Genomic DNA, 22,278 nt, shown 5'->3' with positions numbered 1-22,278 from the left:
AGAAATAATCCAATCTAGTAGCTACAGATGTGAAAACACGGAAAGCATTTTTAAATGGGGTGGAGGAGACTTCTAAGTCTAGCAGAAATGGACGTAAAACAGTCTCTTACCTGACGGTGGAGGTGGTCTTTGTGGGGGAGCTGGACGCGTAGGAGGAGCAACTGGGCGGGGAGGAGGAGGCCGTTTGGGCTCTAAGGTCTGAGAAGAATCTTTTTGCTGCAACTGTGTTGCTGGCTGAGAGTCGGCAGGAGAACCTAAAAAATCACAGTTGTTATGTAAGAAAATCAGGCTCCAGTGGGTGTTGGCAGAGAGGTATACCAAAATCCAAAACCAAACCCACTGCTGTCGAGTCGATTCTGACTCATAGTGACCTTATAGGACACAGTAGAACTGCCTCGCAGGGTTTCCAAGGAGCACCTGGTGGATTCGAACTGCCAACTTTTCGGTTAGCAGCCGAACGCTTAACCACTACACCACCAGGGCTCCAGAGAAGTATAGCACTTCATGTACATAATGCATGTGTGTATAAAATTTCCCGTTTTGCTAATTTTCTAAATTGGTATATAGAGTGTAAAAAAATGACACAAATTTTCAGTATGGATGACATAAACAATTCTACCATTAAATCTCCCTTTGATACCACGTAACAAACAATGATAGCTCTAGGTTGACTCTTTGCGGACCTAGGCCCTGGGTGCTGAAAGTTGGTTTACCTGGTGTCCCTATCAAGATGGAACACAGCATTTTTTGAATTAAGTCATCTGCAGTCAGCTGGCTGTTGGAGAGAAGAATAAAGCAAAGGGGGTCCCGTCTTCTCTCTCCATCTTAGCTTATCTCAAATTTATTTAATGAAGCCAGTCCTCCAAGAGTAGAAAGGAAAAATTAGAGAAGCTTATGAAATGGAAGGTATCTTTGGAGCTGTTGACTGGCATGGAACAGTGACTTCATAATTTAATTTAACAACTGCCAGGGACAAAACTTTCAACACTGAAGGAGAAATGACTATAAAGTTCAATTAAAAAGAACTTGCTTTGTAACTCCTTGCTTCATACTGTCATACTGATAATGTACAGATTCATAGTTAAGTCCAAACAGTTCATTTCAATAACAAGCAGATAGATCTATAAACCAGTACCAGCTGCCCTCGAGTCAATTCTGACTCCTGGCTACCCATGAGTGTCGGCGTAGAACTGTGCTCCATAGGGACTGCAACGGCTAATTTTTAGGAGTCAGTTGCCAGACCTTTCTTCTGAGGTACCTCTGGGCACACCTGAACTTCCATCCTCTTGGTTAGCTGCTGAGCACATTAACCGTTTGCACCACCCCGGGACTCCATATAGATCTGTGTTGCTGCTGAGTCGATTCTGACTCATAGTGACTCTATGACAGAGCAGAACTGCCCCATAGGGTTTCCTAGGTTGTAAACTTTATAGGAACAGATCACTAGATCTCTTCTCCCACAGAGCGGCTGGTGGGTTCAAACTGCTGGTCTTTCAGTTAGCAGCCGATCACTTAATCATTGTGCCCCCAGGCTCCTTATAGGTCAGCCCAAATCAGTAAGATTTATGGCAAAGTGTTCTTACCATGCTGTTGTTTCATTTACCATCATAATAGAAAACTGTCAATTTTAAGAAATGGACAAACCTGACCACATAAAAAATGATTTGAAATTTTTCGTCTTTGATAGCAATGATGAGTTTCTTTTCCGGTGAGGGCTTATAATCTACAAGTCCTCCTCCTTTGTATGCTCAGAAAACACAGGGGTATAGAAGTCAAGCAAGAATGTCTCCTCTTAAAGGAGATTCAACTGCATCAGAGATCTGACCAGGTAAAATCAAACACACTGGCTAAAAGAAAGTCACAGAAAACTTTAAAATAAAATACACACTTTGTGAACTTGGAGGTCCCGGAGTTCTTGACGGTGCTCTGCTTGGTCTTACAGGAGGGGGCGGTACAGGAGCCTCTGCTATGGTAGGTGACTGGCAGGGACTGGTCCGGGGTGAAGAGCTTGGCGAAGCACCCAGGCCAGAGCTTGAAGATGGCTGGAGATGCTGAGGAAGGATTTCCTCTACTTCTGCACTGTAGTCATCAACATCACCTGGGGAAAACCGAGGTTACACACGGTACCACCATGTAAACTTTCTCAGAGATTCTTTTTTCCCTACCGAAGTTTTAAGGGGTTAAACACACAGAATAAACATGCTAATATTTTTACATTGCAAACATACGTGGAATACGCACATATGCATGTATAAACAAAATTTATATGTATAAAACTAGAATTAGTATAAACTCTCTTAGAGAAAAAGTAATTAAAGATAGTTTAGCATCTCAGAGCAACAGCGGGATGCGAGTGGCGACAAGCCAGGACCTGGGTTGACCAAATGGGCTTTTAAATTCCCAAGCAGCTATCTCAGTGATGACTCAAAAGTTTATTGCTCTCCCTCCCAAGTTTCTGCTGTGTTCTATGGGACCCCCTCTACCCACACCCTGGGGCTGGCTCTCAGACAGCCACAGTCTTAAGCCTTCCCTCAGTCTCCTCACTCCCCTTCCCCTCACACTCCCCTTACCCACGCACACCTTTGCTTCAGCTGAACACTGACTCTCCCTCAAGTCTCCTCATCCCACGTACCTCAGGGTTGCAAAGTGGGGTCACGGTACCCCTTGCACCCTAATTCCGATGCCAGAACATTAATCTTCCAACCTCCATCAAAAAGGCCGATTTCTCTGATGCTTATGCCACCCCCACTTGTTGCAGTAATCCCCAACCTCCATCCTTCTGGTCACCTGAGCCCATTCACAGGACTGACAGAGAGCAAGAGGGTAAGTTGGGTGCTACCATCTTTCTGTGCAACATCAAATTCCAGAGGGACAGCCCATTCAACAACCTAAATAAATGCCCTGGTCTTAGGCTTACTGACATCACCTCCGCCCCAAACACACACACCCCAGACACAGCTGCTCCTCACAGCTGCGCTACCTCTGAAATAATAAGCTCAATGCTTCATTTTGACCACCACCTCCCAGCCTTTCCGCTCTCTTCCTTCTTTTGACCTCATCAGGATCCAGAATCCCTCTACTTTTAGTCCACATCTGACTTTGTTTTCTTCTGTATCTATCTAGATTCTACGGTTCTTTACCTCAATTGTTTCCCTACATCACTTCTTCCATAGCACCTGCTTGACAAAACCCCAGCCCTGGATCAATTCCATTTACTCTCTCTGAAGTTGCACATGGGCTGCTGCTGCTAAAGAAAACCTCGCAATCCTGATGACCCAAGTCACATTAAATGTGCCATTTTCAGCCTCAGCTGGGCTTTCGAAGCTGCCTGGCCATCCACGGTTGGCTCTCCCCTCACCCTTTCTCCACAGGAGCTGTATCTAGAGCCTTCTCAACTCTGCGAAAACTGTGCGTTGCCCTACTCCAGCAGGTAACTTCACCTCTAAGCTTCACAGAGAAAAGAAAATTTGTAAGATGAGAGCCCCCTTCAACAACCTGCCCCTGAGCCGGCACTCAGGTATTTGCGGTCCAACCCACTCCAGTTTTCTCAGTGACCTTGCTCTATGATGTGTTCTGCCTTGCCGTTCCCCAACTTCATCAGCCCTTTCTCCTCTCCCGGCACTTTTCCAACAGCCTTAAGCAATCTCGGGCCTCTGACAACACTGCTTGGATCCTCAATCTCTCCGGAAAAACAGTTCTCTTCTCCCCATACCCACACCCCCATCTTAGCCAAACCCCTTTAAAAAGTTGTTCACAGGCACTTCCACTTCTTCACCTTCCACTGGTACCTCAATTTACCACCACCTGGCTTCATCACGCCACTGAAATCACTCTCGTGAATGTCATCAACAACCTCCCCTTGGTATCAAATCCAAAGGACAAGTCACAGTCTTTGTTTCTCCTCATCTCTGTGGCAGAACATCACTGACTACTCCCTCCTTTTTATGGTCTTTCCTTATTTTTATGCCACTATATTCTTTTTTTCTTATATTCTCCTGAGGAACCCTGGTGGCACAGTGGTTAAGTGCTCAGCTGCTAACTGAAAGGTCGGCAGTTCAAACCCACCAGCCGCTCTTTGGGAGAAGGATGTGGCAGTCTGTTTCTGTAAAGATTTACAGCCTTGAAAACCCTATAGGGCAGTTCTACTCTGTCCTATAGGATCGCTGTGAGTCAGAATTGACTCAATGGCAATGGGTTTGGTGTTTTGGTTTATATTCTCCTGGTTGATATTTCGGTTTTTTCTTTTTGTTTTCCTTTTACAGACAGCCTTCTGCTTAATATTGAAGTCAGTGTTCCTCAGGACTGGATCCGGACTAGTTCTCGCCCTTCTCTACATAATCCTACTGGACACTCCAACAGATGATATGGTGTCACCTGGAGCCACCACCTGCACCTAATCAACTCACAGGCACTGCAAATTCAACATGGAAAAAACCGAGTCCATCTCCCACCCCACACCTGCTCCTCCTCCTGCAGCCATCCTTCTTCATCTCCCCCTCACAAGCTACACTTGTATAATCGACTGTAGATACACTTCCCGCCCTGCCATCTGTGCATTTGTCTTCTTCCTGGATCAATCCTCTCTACCCTCTTTACTCTAATTCTCGCTCAGCCTGCAGATTCTCAAGTTTCAATTCCTCTGGGAAGCCTTTCCCAACATCCCAATTCCAAACCTAAAATGGCCACATTTACATGGGTTGGTTCAGTTTCAAATGCATGTGTTCCTGGCACTTTTAAAATTACCTTGGAACATATTTTCCTTTGTAGTCACGATTCTGAACTCATTTCTGATGTCAGAGCACCTACTCTGAACTTTTTTTTTTTTTTACCTAACTACATTTAGTAGAGGGAAACTAGACACTAATAATACCAACTTGAGCTCTCATCACGCAGGAATATAAACCAGCGTTTGTAAATGTCTGCAAGTGTGAATGGCAAAATCGCAAATGCATTTCAAGATATGTAATAAGCAAAATCAACACAATGCGATGCAAAACAAAACCTAATTAAAACGGCCATTTGTGCTCTAAGGAGGAGGAGAAGGATGAAATCGGATAGTAAGACTTTACAGATCGAAAGGAAACTCATCTAGAACCACACAAGTAAACGCGCTCAATAAACAAACCTTCCATGTCGAAATCTGCCGTCACCTCGGCATCTTCGCCAAGCAGGGTGGAGCTCGTTGACAACGGCAATGGTACGCTCATTTTCTCCAAACTCATTTCTTCCTCCAAAGTTTTGATCCAGTCTGGGCTTCTTAAAGTGATAGTTATAGTCCGACCCAGTAACTAGTTGAACAAAAAGAGATATAAGATAAAGATTTACTGGCGTGAAAACAGACTACTTTGGAATACCATGACTGCCTTGGTTGTACTATGAAATGGTGTAGAAGTTAATTGAGTGAGATGCAATTCAACACAATCCCTCTATGCACACTGAATTTTTAACCAGTTTAAACGCTGCTCCCAAACCCAGTGCTGTCGAGTCGTGCTGCTCCCAACCTGCCCTTAAAAAAGCCTGAGGTGGGATAGTGACAAGGGTTTCACAACTTGAAGAATGCAATCAAATGTCACTAAATACATGTAAAAACTGTTGAGATGGTATATGTTTTGTTATGCATATTTTCACCACAATAAAAAAAAAATTTTTTTTTTAAAGCCTGTGGTGGTAAATAAAGGTCTTTTCTAGGCTGTAATGTAACAGAAGAAAAGCTTAGGAGATCCTTACTCAGCTGCTCACTGTTGGAGACATCAGGCCTGGATTTCAGTCCATCTCTCCAGTAACCATATATTTAGAGATTTAAGATTTGTCTAAAAACATTCAGAAAAAATTGACAGACACACCATTTCAGAGAACTGTTCCCAGGCCGTCAATGTAAACTTCCCACATCAACGATATTTCGAATCACAGGTTAAGAATATCTCCAACTAATGAAAGCTTCTCTCAGTGGGACTGTTAGCCATGGGAATCATATTACCTATGCTTAAATGAGGTATCTGGGCACCATGACCCAAGTCAATAAAACAAGTGCCTAGGAACAAAGAGCACCCTCCCCCCTTGTTCTCTTATATTTTCTTCATTTGATAAAAATCCTTTCTGCTATACAGATGAGCCAGAATACTTACTCTCAATTAAAAACTTAAACATTTTATATAATGAAATGTAACATAATAATGGAAATCAAATTGGCAAACGTTTTCTTCTTAAAACCAAAAAACCCAAACCCGCTGCCGCCAAGTCAATTCCAACTCAGAGCAACCCTACAGGACAGAGTAGAACTACCCCATATAGTTTCTAAAGAGTGGCGAGTGGATCTGAACTGCTGACCTTTTGGTTAGCAGCCAAGCTCTTAACCACCAAGCCACCAGGGCTCCCTTTTCCTTTAGTCTGTATCAATGGTTAATGTCTCAGGGAAGGATCAAAATAACCCTAGGCTAATCAGAAACTTACTCTAAATAAAAAATATTTAACCTATAAATCCTCAAGCATGTCATAAGGGCTTAACCTGCCTGAATTAAAAATACATTTAGATGATTTTGTTGTACATCTACAAGAATATATAGACACTTAACTTCTGAATGGTTTCAGAACAACAAATGCTACATTACCTCTTTACCATTTAGGTTCAGAACATTCAAGGCAGAGCTTCCCTCCAAAAATGTAACCCACATTTTATCTTCTACAAACCTTTAAAAAAATAAAAATAAAAAGCATAATTAATATATTAGGCATTTTTTTATCCCAATGATGACTCATTAACAAGGGCCTTTTTTTTACAGGGGCCAGGTTAGGACAGGGGCCAGGAAGGTGACATAAACTGTGTAAACAAATAGAGGAGGAAGAGCAGCAGGGCCGCTGGTGACCAAGAGAGGGCACTCTCCCCCGAAAGCATTCAAAGTCAAATTCCTTTAAATTTTATGCTAATAAGACAGTCTGCCAGGAGACCTGTGGACCTCCCTTTAGGATCCCTGGTAATCCAACCCTTCATTTCACTGAAGAGGAAAAAAGGGCCATAGGGTAAGTGATTTGTTCAAACTCACTCTATAAGGCCTCCTGACCCGTAAGTTCGATACTATCTCACTGTTGCAGTGACTTCCCTGAAGGAAATTCCCTTTGACCAGGAAAGAAGATACGGAGATGTCAGTAAAGACTGGCCCCAGGGAGCCAGTTATGGTCCTTGTCTTTGATCACTGACAAGCCATTTATAGGGACTTCGATGGCCTTTGCTATGATTCTAAGTTGATAATTTTGAAACAAAAAACTCCCAAAAGGAAAAATGAAAGGGGTATTAGAACAAGTTCTGAGGAGGTTGGTCACTGCTAACAAATCAGGTTATCACACAAAAAAGAACAAAACCATGTGTAACATTATCAGTCTTATTTAAAACAATTTTATGAGTCAAACTATCCCCAACTGTATAAATCAAGTTCAGAAATTTTCAAAGGTTTTTCAAAGATGAGAGAGGGGAGAACACATAACGTACACACACATATACACTTAAAAGTAGGAGTCAAAACTATAGATTGTAGATAGTAAGAAGAAAAGGCAAAAAAAAAAAAAAGTGTGCACAAGTATCTTAAGCAGTTGAAATCAAAAGCCTGGAACAGATTTCTACTATCACTCAAACGTAACCAAGGTCCGTGACTTCCAAAGTCTTTGATATAAATTACTAAGTTGCCTTCACTGACAGAAGGTGGTGGCCGTGCACGAGAGAGCTGACTGGGAATCAAACCCAGGGCTCCGACACCAAAGGCAAGAAATAGTACCACTGAACCACCACTACCCTCGATTATCCGCCTCACATCCACGAGTTTTTAGAGGCCATTTTGGAAGCTTGGTTTTGCCCTGGTTTTTACTCACTAGGGTAAAAGCTTCCTCCGCACACTTCCCCTACCCCAACTAATATCAGTATCTATATGCATCTCATTTTCCCCCACTTACATTACCAGGGAACCTCTTCTTTCAGTGGAAACAGATTTACAGACTTCAGTCACTCCTTAAGAACTGTCTTATTCTAGACTAAAACGCAGTGCCGTTGAGTCAATTCTGACTCATAGCAACCATCTAGGACAGAGGAGAGCTGCCCACAGGATTTCCAAGGCTGTAATTGTTACAGGAGCAGATCACCACATCTTTCTCACGAAGAGTGGCTGATGGGTTCGACCTTTTGGTTAGCAGCCGGGCACTGAACCACTGCACCACCAGGGCTCCTTTATTCTTGACTAAAAAGTAATAATCAGTTTAGCCTCGTTGCTCAGGGCAGTCTTCTCCCTGTTTAACTGTCTGCTTTTTCTTTTCCAATGAGGCTGTCTTCAGGTGCAATAGGTAGAATATTAAGGTGTGGATATGATGTTTTCTGATGTTAAAATAATCTCTTGTTTTGTTACCAATACATTTCCTAATGATGACAAGCACTTTAGGGAAAGCTTTGGCCCCAGCTGCACATCAAGTTCTCTAGGGCCTGGGTTATGAAGACCAGCAGGTCTTTTTCCCATGTCAGAGACCTTCCTCTTTCAGGTACGGTTTGGACCATTTCTAGGCCGGAGCACTCTTACATTTTCTCATAATGACACTTATCTGCTACTTTGCAGCCTACTCACATGATTCACATGATGCTCTTGGTGGTTTGGCATTTCCGTACTTGGCAAAGCTTACTGTCATCTGTAGACTTGGAGATTTCACTATGTACTTGCGCTGGAATCTTGAGATTCTGGAAATTTTTTTTTTGCTTAGTTTTAAGGCTTTGGGGTAGATCTTTACGAAAAGATTTGTGGGACGTCTAAATATGATTTCTTCTCTATTCGCTAATTTACTCTCTGAAAGTATTCCAGATTTCTTAGGCACGATTCTCGGCTCTACTGAAACTACACCATCTCAATTCTGGGGACTAACGCTGTTTAGGATCTTGGGAAGCCATCGCACGTGGGGTGGTCATCCCAACTAGATTACAAGCAGGAATCAAGTCTTCCGTGCCTTCTCAGCTCCTCCATGACACCTAGTATGGAAATTTACCCACCAAATATCTATAAAAATATACTCAAATAAGCAAATAAGCAGCATAGAAATTCAACAGTACCTCTTCCCTATGAAATTCAGATACATATATATCATTCAATCGCTCAAAATCGCTGTACACTTGGAAAAGAACATATTTTGAAAAAGGAAAGAGGTGCCTGGCTCTGCAAAAGCAGATGGTTTAAGTCAACAAGGGAAACCAAAAACGGCAGTGATGACTCCTGACTATTCATCTGGCTGTGCTGCTTCTCCACTGGCTGGAAATAAAACATACTTAAATTAAAACCTCAAATTTCTTAAGCTTAAAAAGCTTAAAAAAATACGGGGTATAAATTCACTCCACTCTGGTCTTTCTTTAAAAAAAAGAGAATGGTAATCATGGCTGCATTTCGCTACATGGCTTTGTTATATGTTATTTTGTATGTTGTTGCTGTTGTTAGGTGTTGTCAAGCCGGCTCTGACCCACAGCAATACTATGTACAACAGAATGAAACACTGCCTGGTCCTGTGCCATCCTTACAATCGTTGCGGTGCTTGAGCCCACTATTGGAGCCACTGTGTTAATCCATCGTATTGAGGGGCTTCTTCTTTTTGGTGGACCCTCTACCTTACCAAGCATGATGTCCTTCTCCAGAGACTGGTTCCTCCTGATAACATGTCCAAAGTACGTGAGATGAGTATAGGAATCTTGAAAGATCATACCTAAATCTGCACTTATTTTCGACCTCAACTGTTCGTATCACATTTCACTATTTAACTCTGAGTTGGTTTCAAAACCTTTGTGTTCTTCGAATTACGTATCTATGGTATGATTTTTCTTTAGTTTGTAGATACAAACACAGACTATTCAAACACCGAGGTTATTTCTAACACAGAAACTATTATTTATAAATAAAAAACATAGGGTAATAAATATTTTCCTCACCTTATGAGTATAACTTCACCGAAACTTGCAAACTGCTGGAGAAGCTCATCAATCAAAGCATCATCAAAAAAATTATTTTCTGGTAAAGAACTTTTGATTGAGACCAGTACTGTGCCATCTGGGGGACCCTGAACTGCAATCACTTCCTTATAAATGTTTTGCCTTTCTTCAGCTTCAACTTCAAATATATCTATATCAATCAGGGCAACGACAGGCCTGAAGACACAGAAAGAACATATGTATTAGAAATGTTTAAGAAAGGGGATATTTCAAACAAATTTCAAGCATCATTAGAAATACAGAAACCGCTGAAACCTATGGTCCGAAGTCTTCAGCTCAGCCCTTCCGTAGTGCAGCAGCGTGCCGGGAGTCCAGGTGTACAGGATTTTGCTTTCATCCTGAAAACTCGCACTTAGAAGATCTAAATCTTCAGCTGCAGTCAGATAAAACAAAGTACAAGAGAAGCTGCATCAACCCAGCAGATCACATGGAGCAAGGAGCTGCTTCCTGCTTTTCACTGGCTTTAGGTGTCTGAGGCTAGAACACCTGACACGCTTGTTAACAGGCAGGCAAGGCTAGAAGTCTCTAAGTTAGAAGGGCTTTTTTGGGTAAAATTATCATTTTATGCTTTATTTAATAAAAATTAATTTAAGGATGTGACTTTACTTCTGAGATTACTTAAAGGCCTCTGACCAAAGATGCTTCATAAATAATTCAAGCAGATAAGAGGCAGTTCGAAATACTTGCAAGCCACTTTAATCATTCCAGTTAAAAACCTTAATTAGCATTCAATTGAAAATACCACATAAAAGTTTCCTTGCTTCTTTTTATATGAAATTATGTCACTAAAAAGAAAATGGACTGAAAATGAATCAAATTTATCATAAGCAGGTCTGAGAGTATCTAAACATATTGGCATCATTCATATTTAAATTCTGTTTATTCTATTCTGGATAACTTTCGTTGAAATAAAATAGCTCTCCTGTTCTCATTTAATATTCCTATCATTCCCTTCTCCCTCATGAAATGTGCATAAATCCATTTAAATGAAGAAGTCCATTTCATTTCCCAACCTGATCTATCAAAAGGCCACTTCCTTCTTCTCCAGAGGACACGGTCCGTCCAGGCTGGGGTTCGGCACTTTTCACTGGTGTCATAGTCATCAGAAAACAAATCATACTTATATGTCGGAGCAAAAGTTACTTTCCCTTCTAAAAATCCTCTAAAAATCTAAAATAAACATATACACAGTAAGTTATTCTAAAAGGTAAAAAGTGAAAAGTTCCGTTTTTATTCAGGCAGGTGTTCCTGAAAAGTCCATCAGAGGCTGGATAATCTCACACTGAAATTCACACATCTCTGATGGACAGACACTTCCAACTGAATGGAGCAAAGCTCAAGAAAAAAACAGCCTAAGTCGTGGCCACTTTCACACCACTTGTTTGACCTTCAATTAAACGAACTATAAAAAGACAAATATGGGAATTCCACTAGACTACGAGCTACAGCAGACATCTTAGGGCTGCGTGGGCTTCTGGAAATTATCTAGCCTAACGGCTCATTCTCAAATGATGAAGCGAGGCTTCAAAAGGGTACTCAGTGCCCAACGGTGGGAATTCCAGTCACATGACCACCAGACACCATACCAAGTGGCCTCCACGCACCTCGACTTAAAAAAAAAAAAATTCCAAAATTTTGTGGTCACAAGTTTTAAGCAGTGTTTCAAAAAGGCAAATGATAGGAGAAACAAGAGAAGAAATACAAACAGATCAGCATAGGATCTTAAAGTCAAAAAGCAGTCTTGAAGACTAAGATCCTGAACTCACTTATTACGCAAAAAAATAAAACAAAAATGTGTATCCTTTACCACTTGAAAGTGAATCTTACAGAGACATAATGTATTTTCCCTCCTGTGCACTATGGGTCTTCTTTTCTTTTTTTAAGGAATGGTAATTCTTTATCTGTTAGACTACATATATATAACATATACATATATATAACACATTAATATACATACGCATGTAAAATATGTATATAAAATACATACTATTAAATATGTATATATATATATAATAAGAGACTTTAAGATTAAAAATACACACACACGCCATAATTATGGAAAGCATGTTTCATTACTAAAAATCCCCTAAGATACAAACAGTACCACTCTCCCCAATGCAAAGTACAGACATACCTGTCCAGCATTCTTCTGATTGATTAGCTGATCTCCTGCTATAAGAGAATCCCAATTTTGCTGTCTTATAAGCTCTTTAACTTCTTCGTTAGGGAGATCGATTCGGTAGTTGAAATCGCCACACCAAAACACATAATCGTGGGAAAACAGCATCCTTCCCTGGAAGCAATGAGACAGAATTTTAAATTCGAAGCAGCACTTACCTCAGATATGCTTCCCACCCTCCTATGACCTAATGGTAACAACACACCCAGGATCTATTTAGGTGAATGGTGCTGATGTTCCTAGGAACTGCCTTAAATTTTCAAAAAGACTGATATGGAACTCGAGGTAAATTAAAATACGTTTCAAAGCTTTGTCTTCAAGAACAAGCAGCGGAGCTTACCATGGGAAAACTCAGTTTCCGCGCTATCTCTACGAAATCCTCATTTCTCTCTTTCACCTGTGACTGCCCCGCAGCGAAGTGGCTGCACACGAAGCAGAGGCTGGTGGTGTGGAACAGCATCCGGATGGCAACTGCCCCCTTATTCCCAGTTGCACCTCCCATCCCAGTCTTCACAGTATCAACTGCAACATCCCTTGAAAACACAGAATTCTGAATCAAATACCTGCAATGTCCACGGTTCCACGCCCACAAGAAATGAAGAACATATAGGACCCTCTAACTGCAGAGCACATGGCGCCTCAAGAGCGGTGCTGTGAGACAGCCCACTGCAGTTATTAATGACTCTTTCATCAGGACAATTTAAAACAATAATGCATACGTGTCTCTCTGAAGCAGCAAATATTCTAGGCCTTTTTCTTGCTTCCTTGCTAATGGTAGAAAGTAGCCTTCAGCGAGTGCTCGGTTTACTGACCTGATAAAAGGAGCATGCTGTGGTCTGATAAAAACAAAGAGGCAGACGCCCACCAGCTGCTCAGAGGCCAGCAGCACATACTTGTTGTCTCTGGAGACTGTCTTCTGAAGTTCCACAGCCCAGAGCTTCTGATTCGTTGTGCTACCATAAGATATTCAAAAGGGAATCTCTTAAAAGACATTAACAATAGCCTATTTCATAAGACAACTGTCAATTATATCTTAATATGCCCAAATTTCGTACGACTTACCAATAGTCACGGAAGCCACGTCAGTAGTGAAATATTTATATGTAGGCTGGTGTTTTGTTTTGTTTCCTTTTAAAAGGAAACTCCAAAACTTCACCAAAAGAACACCATAATTCAAAATCTAATCTATGGCTCTTTGACAACGAAAATAGGAACTCGCTTATTTTCCTGAATTATGATCAATGTCTTTTTAAAAACTTACTATAGTCAACCACCAAATACCCATCACACAACTTCAACAATTATCAACATTTTGCCCATCTTTTTTTATCCTCCCCGCCCCCTTTTTTTTTTTTTTGTAAATCTGGAGCATTTTAACCAATTCTAAGGCACATCACTTCACCTGTACAGGTATCAGTATGCATCTCTAACCCAACAGACATGTTCATAGAATCACAAGGTCATTACCATTTTAGCAGTAACACCTGTGGTTCAGATCTCCCCAATTCTCCCTTCTTACAGTTCGTTTCTTTAAAACAAGGCCTACAAGTCCAACAAGGCTTACACAGTGTGTCTACTCTATAAATGGTATATCTATTCTACCGCTTGAATCTCTTTTAATCTTTAATCCTCTCTCAATGTCCACTCCCTCTTTTAAATGCCCAGTTTTTTGGGTTTTTTTTTTTTTTTCTTTTTTAAGAAACTGTGACATTTGCCTTCTAGAATGTCCAACAGTCTAGACTGGCTGAGTGTGCCCTCATGGTGTCTTGTCTTGTCCCTCTGTTCCTCGTATTTCCTATAAACTGTGACATTTGCCTATTAGAACATTCAACAGTCTGGCCTGGCTGAGTGTGTCCTCATGGTGTCTTCGCTTGTCCCTCTGTTCTTCATATTTCCTACAAACCGTGACATTTGCCTTCTGGAATGTTCAACAGTCTGGACTGGCTGAGTATGTCTTCATATTTCCTATAAACCAGCCGTCTGATGTAGAGGTCTGATTAGGAAACAAGCTCATTTTTCTTTTTCAGGGTGGGGGCAAACACCCCTCCAGGGTGGTGCTGCATCTTTTCTGCCGTAATCCTGCTGCTCTGACTCTGATTCTGAACTGAGAACAACTTACTTCCCCTTCCTTCAGGTCTCTCCTCAATAAACCCCACCCTGATCATTCCATTTAAAACTGCAAACACCTTTTCACCTCACACACCTGACCCCTTTACCTCTATGCATTTTCCACTGCACTGATCCTCTTCTAACGTGCCCTCTGATTTACCTGTTACAGTTTTGTTTATTGTCTGTCTCTTCCCACTAGAATATAAAGCCCATGAAGGTAAGGAGTTTTGTATCCTGTATTCACTGATGTATCTGCAGCACCTAAAGCAACTCCTTAGTGGACACTGGTTAATAAAGGAGTGGATAACCATCACTTTAGTAAAGAATTATGTGGTTAAACTCCATTTAGACAAATAACTGAACACTCTGTTTGGCAGGAGGAACCCTAAGATTAAGTTCTATTTTAAGACCTGAACAGACATTTTCAGAAAAAATACTCAAAACAACAAAATGAATGAAGGCAGATGTTTTTTCTACTTCCCTGATATAAACTGCTATTCACTTTAGCTAGGAAAAAAACTGCAATTTGTAAAGTTGATGACTATACCATACTACTTCCGCCCAGAATTTTATCCTGAAAAATCTTAAAAATGTCATAAGACATGGGCAACTGCTCAAACTTAAAATACAAAGCATATTTTATGTTAAAATAGAACACTCAAGCTTTTAAATTTCAGCCCAATAAACTGTATTTGCAATAAGGCGTCAGAGTAGGAGTTCTCAAAGTGTGGTCTGGAGACACCCCTAAAGGGTTCCCGAAACCCAGGAGGTCCAAACTGTTCTCATAATAAAAGGCAGGGCTTGCCTTTTTCAGTGTGTTCACGGACATTTACACTGATGGTGCAGAAGAAACAAGGCGTAGAAGTGCTGATGCCTTAGCATGACCCCAGGCACTGGGTGTCAGTCCTCACCACCAAGCACTCACAGTAAAAAAACATTAACTTCACTAAGAATGCCCTTGATGAAGCAGTAACATTACCAACTGTATCAAATCTTAACCCAAGTCGCATCTTTCTGAAACCGTCTGATGGATGGGGAATAAAAGGAAAAGCACTTCTGCTGTGTACTGAGCACAATGGCTGTCTCGACGTAAAGCTCAGGACGGTTTCACCTGTGAGCTGAACTGCCACTTTCTTCAGGGAGGACAATCTTACTTGAAGAGCTAACGAAAGACTTGGGTATTTGGCAAACATTTTCTCAACCAAGGCTGTCGCTTCAAGGGTAACAACTGGCAGTATTTAGTTGCAATGATAAAACTTGAGTTTGCAAGCAAAAACTAGAATTCTGGCAAATATGTACCTGCCACTGTGATCTCGACAGCTTCTCAGTACTTCCAGAATTTTCTGATGACATGGGTGGTTATGTTAATGAACACAACTCTTTGATGGTGTATAATTAAATTTGTCAGAATGTGGAATATCTGTGTAATAACTCAGTGAACCATTATTTTTCAAATCACCAATACACGGTGTTACAAAATCATACAAGGGTAAAAGGTTGACTAATGAATTTAATATAACAGAGGATAAAGAGTTCACTGATAGTCTCAGATTCCACGTCACAACTAATCTTTAAAAACGTCCTTGTTGAGTTCTGGTATAGCATTAAAGAAGAAATTGTCTGAAGAGCCTCTTAAAGCTCTTCCTTTTTCAATTACATAGCTATGTGATTTTCTTCACATGTTGTAACAGACTGATAAAAAAGTACAAGGAAGAATTCAGTTATTTCAGAGATTTGTTAATCTACAAAACAATGTCACCCTTCTCATTACAATTTCTGTCGTAGAATATAAAAAAAAAAGTTATTTATATTAACACAGAGTGGGCTTATTATTGTTATTTTAAAATGAATTAAATGTCCTAAAAATGTCTGTTTTTACTTCTAATCGATAAAATATTGAGAGAACCGTATTAAAAAATACCTTCGAGACTAAAGTGTATAAAGGGACCCTGAGACCAGAAAGTTTGAGAGCTGCTGTTTTACAGTTTACAAAGCACCTTCACATACACACATTATCTTAGTCTATCTTTCTAACTACTACTTAGCTAACTGCCGTCCATCCCTCGACTAGAAATTTTTCCCATGTGGCACCTGGCTGGCTTACCTTGCATTCACAATGTTTCCAGCATTCAACTCCACCATTTCTTCAAAACCAATTGCAAATATATCAGTTGGCTTACTTCTTTTATCTATAATTAACACCCAAGAAAGACTTTTTAATATAGACTTAGCCAAATGGCAACCCTCTCAACACAACAAAGATCAGTACCAGATCCCATAAAAATCCATTTAAGTTCAACCAAATTCAGATTAAAGGTAAAGACTCATGAGTGGGACAAAATTACTTTAAACTTCTATCCAGATGTCCTACATTTGCTACACTACTTCAAGATTGTTCTTCTTGAAGATCCTTAAGTCCTATCAGAAATCACCTTGAAAGAATTTTTGCTTAAGTGTGTACAGCTGAGAAACAAGCCACTTCTCAAAGGCTGAACTGATCCAAGATTGGAAAAAAAAGTGGCTGAAAAACCATGCAAATTAGAGGGAACAGTTGGGAGGGATTTTTGACATTCAAATTTGAAAACCGCAGGCTTGATCTTTTTGCTATTTCCTGGGTAGAGGGATTCCAGGAAAACAGTAGAAGAGATCCAAGGTTAAAACCTATTACTCCATTCCAGCTGTTAGCTCTCTCATAGCTGACAGGCACTTAAAACGTACAGAAGCTTTGTGAGGTAAGCAGCCCATGAGTTTTCTGGTGTTCAGAAATGAGGACAAATGGCTAGAGAGAGTCTATAATACAATGAATAACGATAAACAAAATACAATTATTTATTGACTGCTATTGTGTGCAAGGAGCCCTGGTGGTACAGTGGTTTAAGAGCTCAGCTGCTAACCAAAAGGCTGGCAGTTCCAATCTACCAGCCACTCCCTGGAAACCTGATGGCGCAGTTCTACCCTGTCCTATAGGTTCGCTATGAGTCGCAATCAACTCAACGGCAACGGGTTTGGTTTTTGGTTCGGGTTATTGTGTGCAAGGTCCATGCGGCCATCATCTGATTTAATACCAAATGCCCTATGAGAGATTATTTTTGCCTTTATTTTATAGACAGGACCTGAGGCTTTAGAGAAGCTAAGCACCTCACCCAAACTTCACACACATGATACAATATAGCACAGACCCTGGAACCAAACTGCCTGAGTTCAAATCCTGGCTTAGCCGTGACTGGCATGACCTTGGGCAGGTGACTTCCCTTTCTGTGTCTCAGTTTCCTCATCTGTAAAACTGGAATAATAATCGTGTCTACGTAACAGGTCTAGTTTTAAGAATTAAATGAACACATGCGAAGTACTTAGAATTGTGGTATTAGCTACTATTTTATTATTACCATGACTACAACTTCAAATCAAGCCCGATGTAAGTGAAAGAGGAGACATTTTACTAAAAGTTGGGGGATAAACTCAGAGTTTAAGATGTAACTGAGTAAAGACAATTGAAAAAGGAAAATCTGTATCTCAAACTATTTCCTATATATTAAACAAACCAAACCCATTGCCACTGCGATGATTCTGACTCATAGCAAACCCACAGGGTTTCTAAGGCTGTAAATTTCTACAGAAGCAGACTGCCACATCTTTCTCCGGAGGAGCCGTAGGTGGTTTCAAACCACTGACCTTTTGGTTAGCAGTCGAACACTTAACCACTGTGCCACCAGGGCTCCTTTTCCTACACATACCGCCTTCATATATCTTATTTGGTAACTGTACGCTATTTTAAAAAGGAATTAAAGTTGACTTAACAAATGAGGGAGGCTTCAAATTCATGGTTCTCACCAAACCCTTAATAAAAGCATCCTTCACTTAGTATTTGGTTCTGGCCATTAATAGCTTGGTGGCAGAGTGCCCAAACAGAGTGACAGCCAATTCTTTACAGGGATAAGCCAGGACCGTTAAAGTTATAAAGTGCCAACAAATATCACAACATGTTGGGAAGACCGCTCGTGACCCAAGCTATCTCTTATCTTTGTAACTCGATAGAGGACTAGGTTTTAAACGCTGTGCACACTGGGTTTGAAAAGTGAAATGGAATTAATCAATTAGAAAATAAGCTTGGTTTGTGTCAATTTAAAATAATAAAAACAGAACATTTTTTCCTTTTTTTTAATATGTGCAATGCCTTCAAAGTAACCTATTTATGTGTGGACCCATTTCCTGAGAACCAACTATCAACAAAAAAAGATTTACCATTATGCTTTTCATGAAGTAGAAAATAAAGGTCTGAAAATAAACAGAGGCAAGATTTTAATAGATCTGACCTATGAAAACACTGGGCTCAAACTTTATAAACCCAAGCTTCTTCATAAATCACTATGTGCTGTGGAAAGCTACGGGTGTTTCCAGGTCAATAAACCAGTCAGGGCTGATGAACCACATCCACCCCATAAAAGGCCAACCTTGGAATCCCTGGATGCCAGCTAGCTTGGGTGCATCCAGCAGCCAGTCAGTGAGCGTCTGATTCTTGAAAGCTATGCTGCGAAACTGCTTCCCTCCGTTCACGTTCCAGGTCCCAACACACACTCGGATTTTCTTGGGCTTTGAATACTTGTAGAAATTCTCACACATGCTCTTTAGGACTTTAGAAGATGCTGTTCAAAAACAAAACACAACAGAATTTCAGCTGATTAAACTACTTACGAAAACTGATTTTCATGACTGACAAATGATGTCCTGAAAATACAATTACCAGCACATGCACAAACAAGTGTAACAGACATGCACAGGCACAAAATAACAACCAGTCCTGGATGCAAAACCCAGCACGACGGAATTTACCAACGTGATTAAAATAAAGAAAATCGTCCACAATGTACACAATAGGCAAAATAAAAAAAGCAACTACAAAATTACTGCAGCAACAGAAAACATGCAGAATTAATGGTTCTGTTTCAATGAAATGGTGCATTATTTTATTGACATATCTTATAACATATAAAATCTAAAAAATGTACATTTTTAGGAATACTTTCATACAGCTTTCATTAGGAGGCTGGTAAAAATATATAAATTTTATTTCTTCTAAACAGAAACACTTACAAACATGTGCACTTAAGATTCAAGCTATTGGCAAGAAGTTTGATGACTAACGGCTGCCTGACAAAAGTATAAACTACAGACGCTAACTGGGATGTCTGAAATGAAGCCACTACTAAACGTGTCCATCTCACTCAGGGTAGAAGCCAAAGGCCTCCACAATGGCCCACAAGGCCCTGTGCGCTCTGCTTGCCTTTTCCCTAATCTACACCACTCCACTGCCCTCCTTGCCCCCTCACTGCTCAGCCACTGGCCTCTCTGCTATTTCAAAAAGATGCCAGGCATGTTCCCACCATGGGGCTTTGGCTCTGGCGGTTCCCACAGCTGGAGCACTTCTCTAACCTCCTTCAGGACGTTACTTTCCAGTGAGACCTTCCCTGGCCACCTTACTTAAAACCCATATCCCCATTCGCTTTATCTTCCTCTACAGTGCTCAGCACCATTTACAAACTACTTATTTCACTTATTTATCCTGTGACCCTATTCTTCCCTCATAAGAATGGAAGCTCCACGAGGGCAGAAGTGTTTTGTTTCCTGTAACACCTCTAAGTGACTAGAAGGGTGCTCGGTATGCAGTAAATGCTCAGTAAGTATTCAGTGAATGACTGTTCGATACGCTTCAAATTCCCCATCTCCCTCTTGTAGGTTCACTATCATCTTTCCCTCGACGTTGCACTTCATTTTGGTTCAGTCAAATTCTCGGCGCTGAAAGTGGATAGAATTTAAATAGGACCTCAATCGAAAAGCAGAAATTTGCACTTAATTGGCAGTTAACCAGGCCAAGGAAAAGGAAATCAAAACGATTTTCACCTTTCACCCACATGATCTTATTACAATGTCATTTATTATTTTGTGATAACAAAGTACAGCAGCCTTGTATAAATTAAAGGCATGTGGTCAGGTCTGAGGTAGATGAAACAACTCCTCTCAATATGCCAGCCAGGTAATCCTTGTAGGATTAACAAACGTGTGCGCATGCAGTAACTGACACTGCACACAGGTTTCTACAGGTTCGTCTTACACAAAGGTACCATATCTGCCTGCCTACTTGTGTGTTCTGACTGACAGAAGCCACACTGCCATGGACTGAGGCCTGCAAATGTGAACCTGGATTCGTGAAGTACAGCTGCGTCGTTCCTGAAAAGTCTAACACTGTAGACCAGCACACTGCTGAAAATACAGCTTATAGGAAAAAATGGGGTTGGGTGGACCATTCGCAACCTATGGAACTTTGTAAGCAGAGTACTAACAAGAACAATGACAATCCTAATAAAGACGTTTATGCTTAAATATCGATTAGCCTTTGCCCCTAAATTCACAGTCAGCCCAGTTTTCTGCAGGCATATAACTAGAGCCCGTGATCCTTTGGAGATGTAGGTTCTTGAAGCCATTAGGTTCGATAGAAACCAGGTTCACCAAAATGAAAAATATGATCTACAGGTAGCCTTTGTCAGTTATTTCTTTTAAGCACGGGAAAAGAAAAAAAAAAAATTTTTTTTTTTTTTTTTTAAAAAGGACGCTACCAATTCTCAGCTTCTTCACCTATATTTGCCCTCCCCCAGGAAATGAAACCTAGTGGAAATTTTGGTCGGTCTCAAAATCATTTCTTGCACTAAGATAAGATTTTTCTGCAGCATTTCTACTTGTCTTAAATTCTTCACAATATTAAGGTTTTCTTTTTCTTCACTTGTGTGGAGACCCTGAACAGTTCACAACACTAACATGCGGGGAAAATCCTAAACGAGCCAGCAAGACTTCTGCATCATATTGACATCACTCCCCTGCTGTCAATTGTGGATGAGCTAATTCACATTAAAGAGGCCTGTGTTCCTTTAACAGACTATAGACAATTTTTCAACCATGCCGTTTTTTTCCTAATTTCAACCCAGTAAAAAAAAAAATTCAACCAGTATTTTAATCCAAATGTGAATAAAATTCACAGCATCTGTGTATAAAGGACATTCCCAATGTAAAATTCCAGGTACTTCCTGAAATGAGAAAATAGCATGAGGCCGCTGCCTGAGGATTTGACATTTACTCCCAGAGGGCGAGTTCCCGCACGCTCCCTTCCCAGCTCACCACCGTGGGGGACTGTACCCCTGCAGTGCGGCTGCCAGAACTTCCTGCACTCCTGGGCCTCACTAAAATCAGATTCATTTCCTCAACATGTTTCAAGAGGTTCAACACTGTCAAGACTATTCTCATAACAATACTAGGATGTTATTGCCTGCTTCAAGAATCCCCGGGTGGCACAAACGGTTAGGCACTTGACTATTAACGGAATGGCTGGTGGTTCGAACCCACCGAGAGGTGCCCCAGCAGGCAGGCCTGGTGATCTCCTTCTGAAAGGTCACAGCCTTGAAAACCCCATGCGGCAGTTCTACTCTGCACACACGGGGTGCAGTTCTACTCTGCACACACGGGCACCCTGCATCAGAACTGACTCAATGACAACGGGTGTGGTTTTGTTTCTTTTTTCGCCTACTTCACTCTCATTCTCTCACAAGCACTACTTTATTACTGGAATTCGACAGCTGGCACATGAGTCTGGATAACAGCTTTCCCTGCTTTTGGAACTGATATTCTCATCTTAGCCAGTCCCCTGCACTTTCACTTGGCCCTCACAAGAAACCTGTGAAGTAGGTAAGACAGATCATTCCCATTCCCATTTTACAAATAAGAATATTGAAGTCCAAAGAGGTTAAATGATTTGGTCACAATTGCGTAACTAATTAGTGCCAGAGCCCAGACTAAATACTGTTGTCTTTTTTCTTATCCTGAAATAATTTTGGCTGGACAACTAAGTAATATGAGACTGGAAGAAAGTCGAAACAGTAAGTGCTGGAACGCTGGACAGGGATGATCTAGAACAGCAGTTCTCAAACTTTTTGGTTTCAAGACC

At 40.9% G+C, this 22,278-nt stretch overlaps 1 protein-coding gene across 4 annotated transcripts in view; it reads right to left on the bottom strand.

The window, feature by feature from the left end:
* SYNJ1 (synaptojanin 1) overlaps window positions 1-22,278 on the bottom strand; it is an 87,875-nt gene that overhangs the window by 16,937 nt on the left and 48,660 nt on the right. For all 4 annotated transcript variants that reach the window (XM_049857765.1, XM_049857763.1, XM_049857764.1 and 1 more), the window contains 12 exons: window positions 18,740-18,931; window positions 16,393-16,477; window positions 12,992-13,132; window positions 12,520-12,712; window positions 12,135-12,293; window positions 11,014-11,170; window positions 10,256-10,373; window positions 9,941-10,156; window positions 6,609-6,687; window positions 5,126-5,288; window positions 1,889-2,098; window positions 111-254 (listed from right to left, as the gene is read on the bottom strand). In XM_049857765.1, the coding sequence (XP_049713722.1) occupies window positions 111-254; window positions 1,889-2,098; window positions 5,126-5,288; window positions 6,609-6,687; window positions 9,941-10,156; window positions 10,256-10,373; window positions 11,014-11,170; window positions 12,135-12,293; window positions 12,520-12,712; window positions 12,992-13,132; window positions 16,393-16,477; window positions 18,740-18,931 (1,857 nt within the window). The remainder of the gene's footprint in view (window positions 1-110; window positions 255-1,888; window positions 2,099-5,125; window positions 5,289-6,608; window positions 6,688-9,940; window positions 10,157-10,255; window positions 10,374-11,013; window positions 11,171-12,134; window positions 12,294-12,519; window positions 12,713-12,991; window positions 13,133-16,392; window positions 16,478-18,739; window positions 18,932-22,278) is intronic.

Source organism: Elephas maximus, chromosome 18 (genome assembly GCF_024166365.1).
Source record: "Elephas maximus indicus isolate mEleMax1 chromosome 18, mEleMax1 primary haplotype, whole genome shotgun sequence".
NCBI classification, from domain to species: domain Eukaryota; kingdom Metazoa; phylum Chordata; class Mammalia; order Proboscidea; family Elephantidae; genus Elephas; species Elephas maximus.
This window is presented reverse-complemented; position numbering and strand designations above follow the sequence as displayed.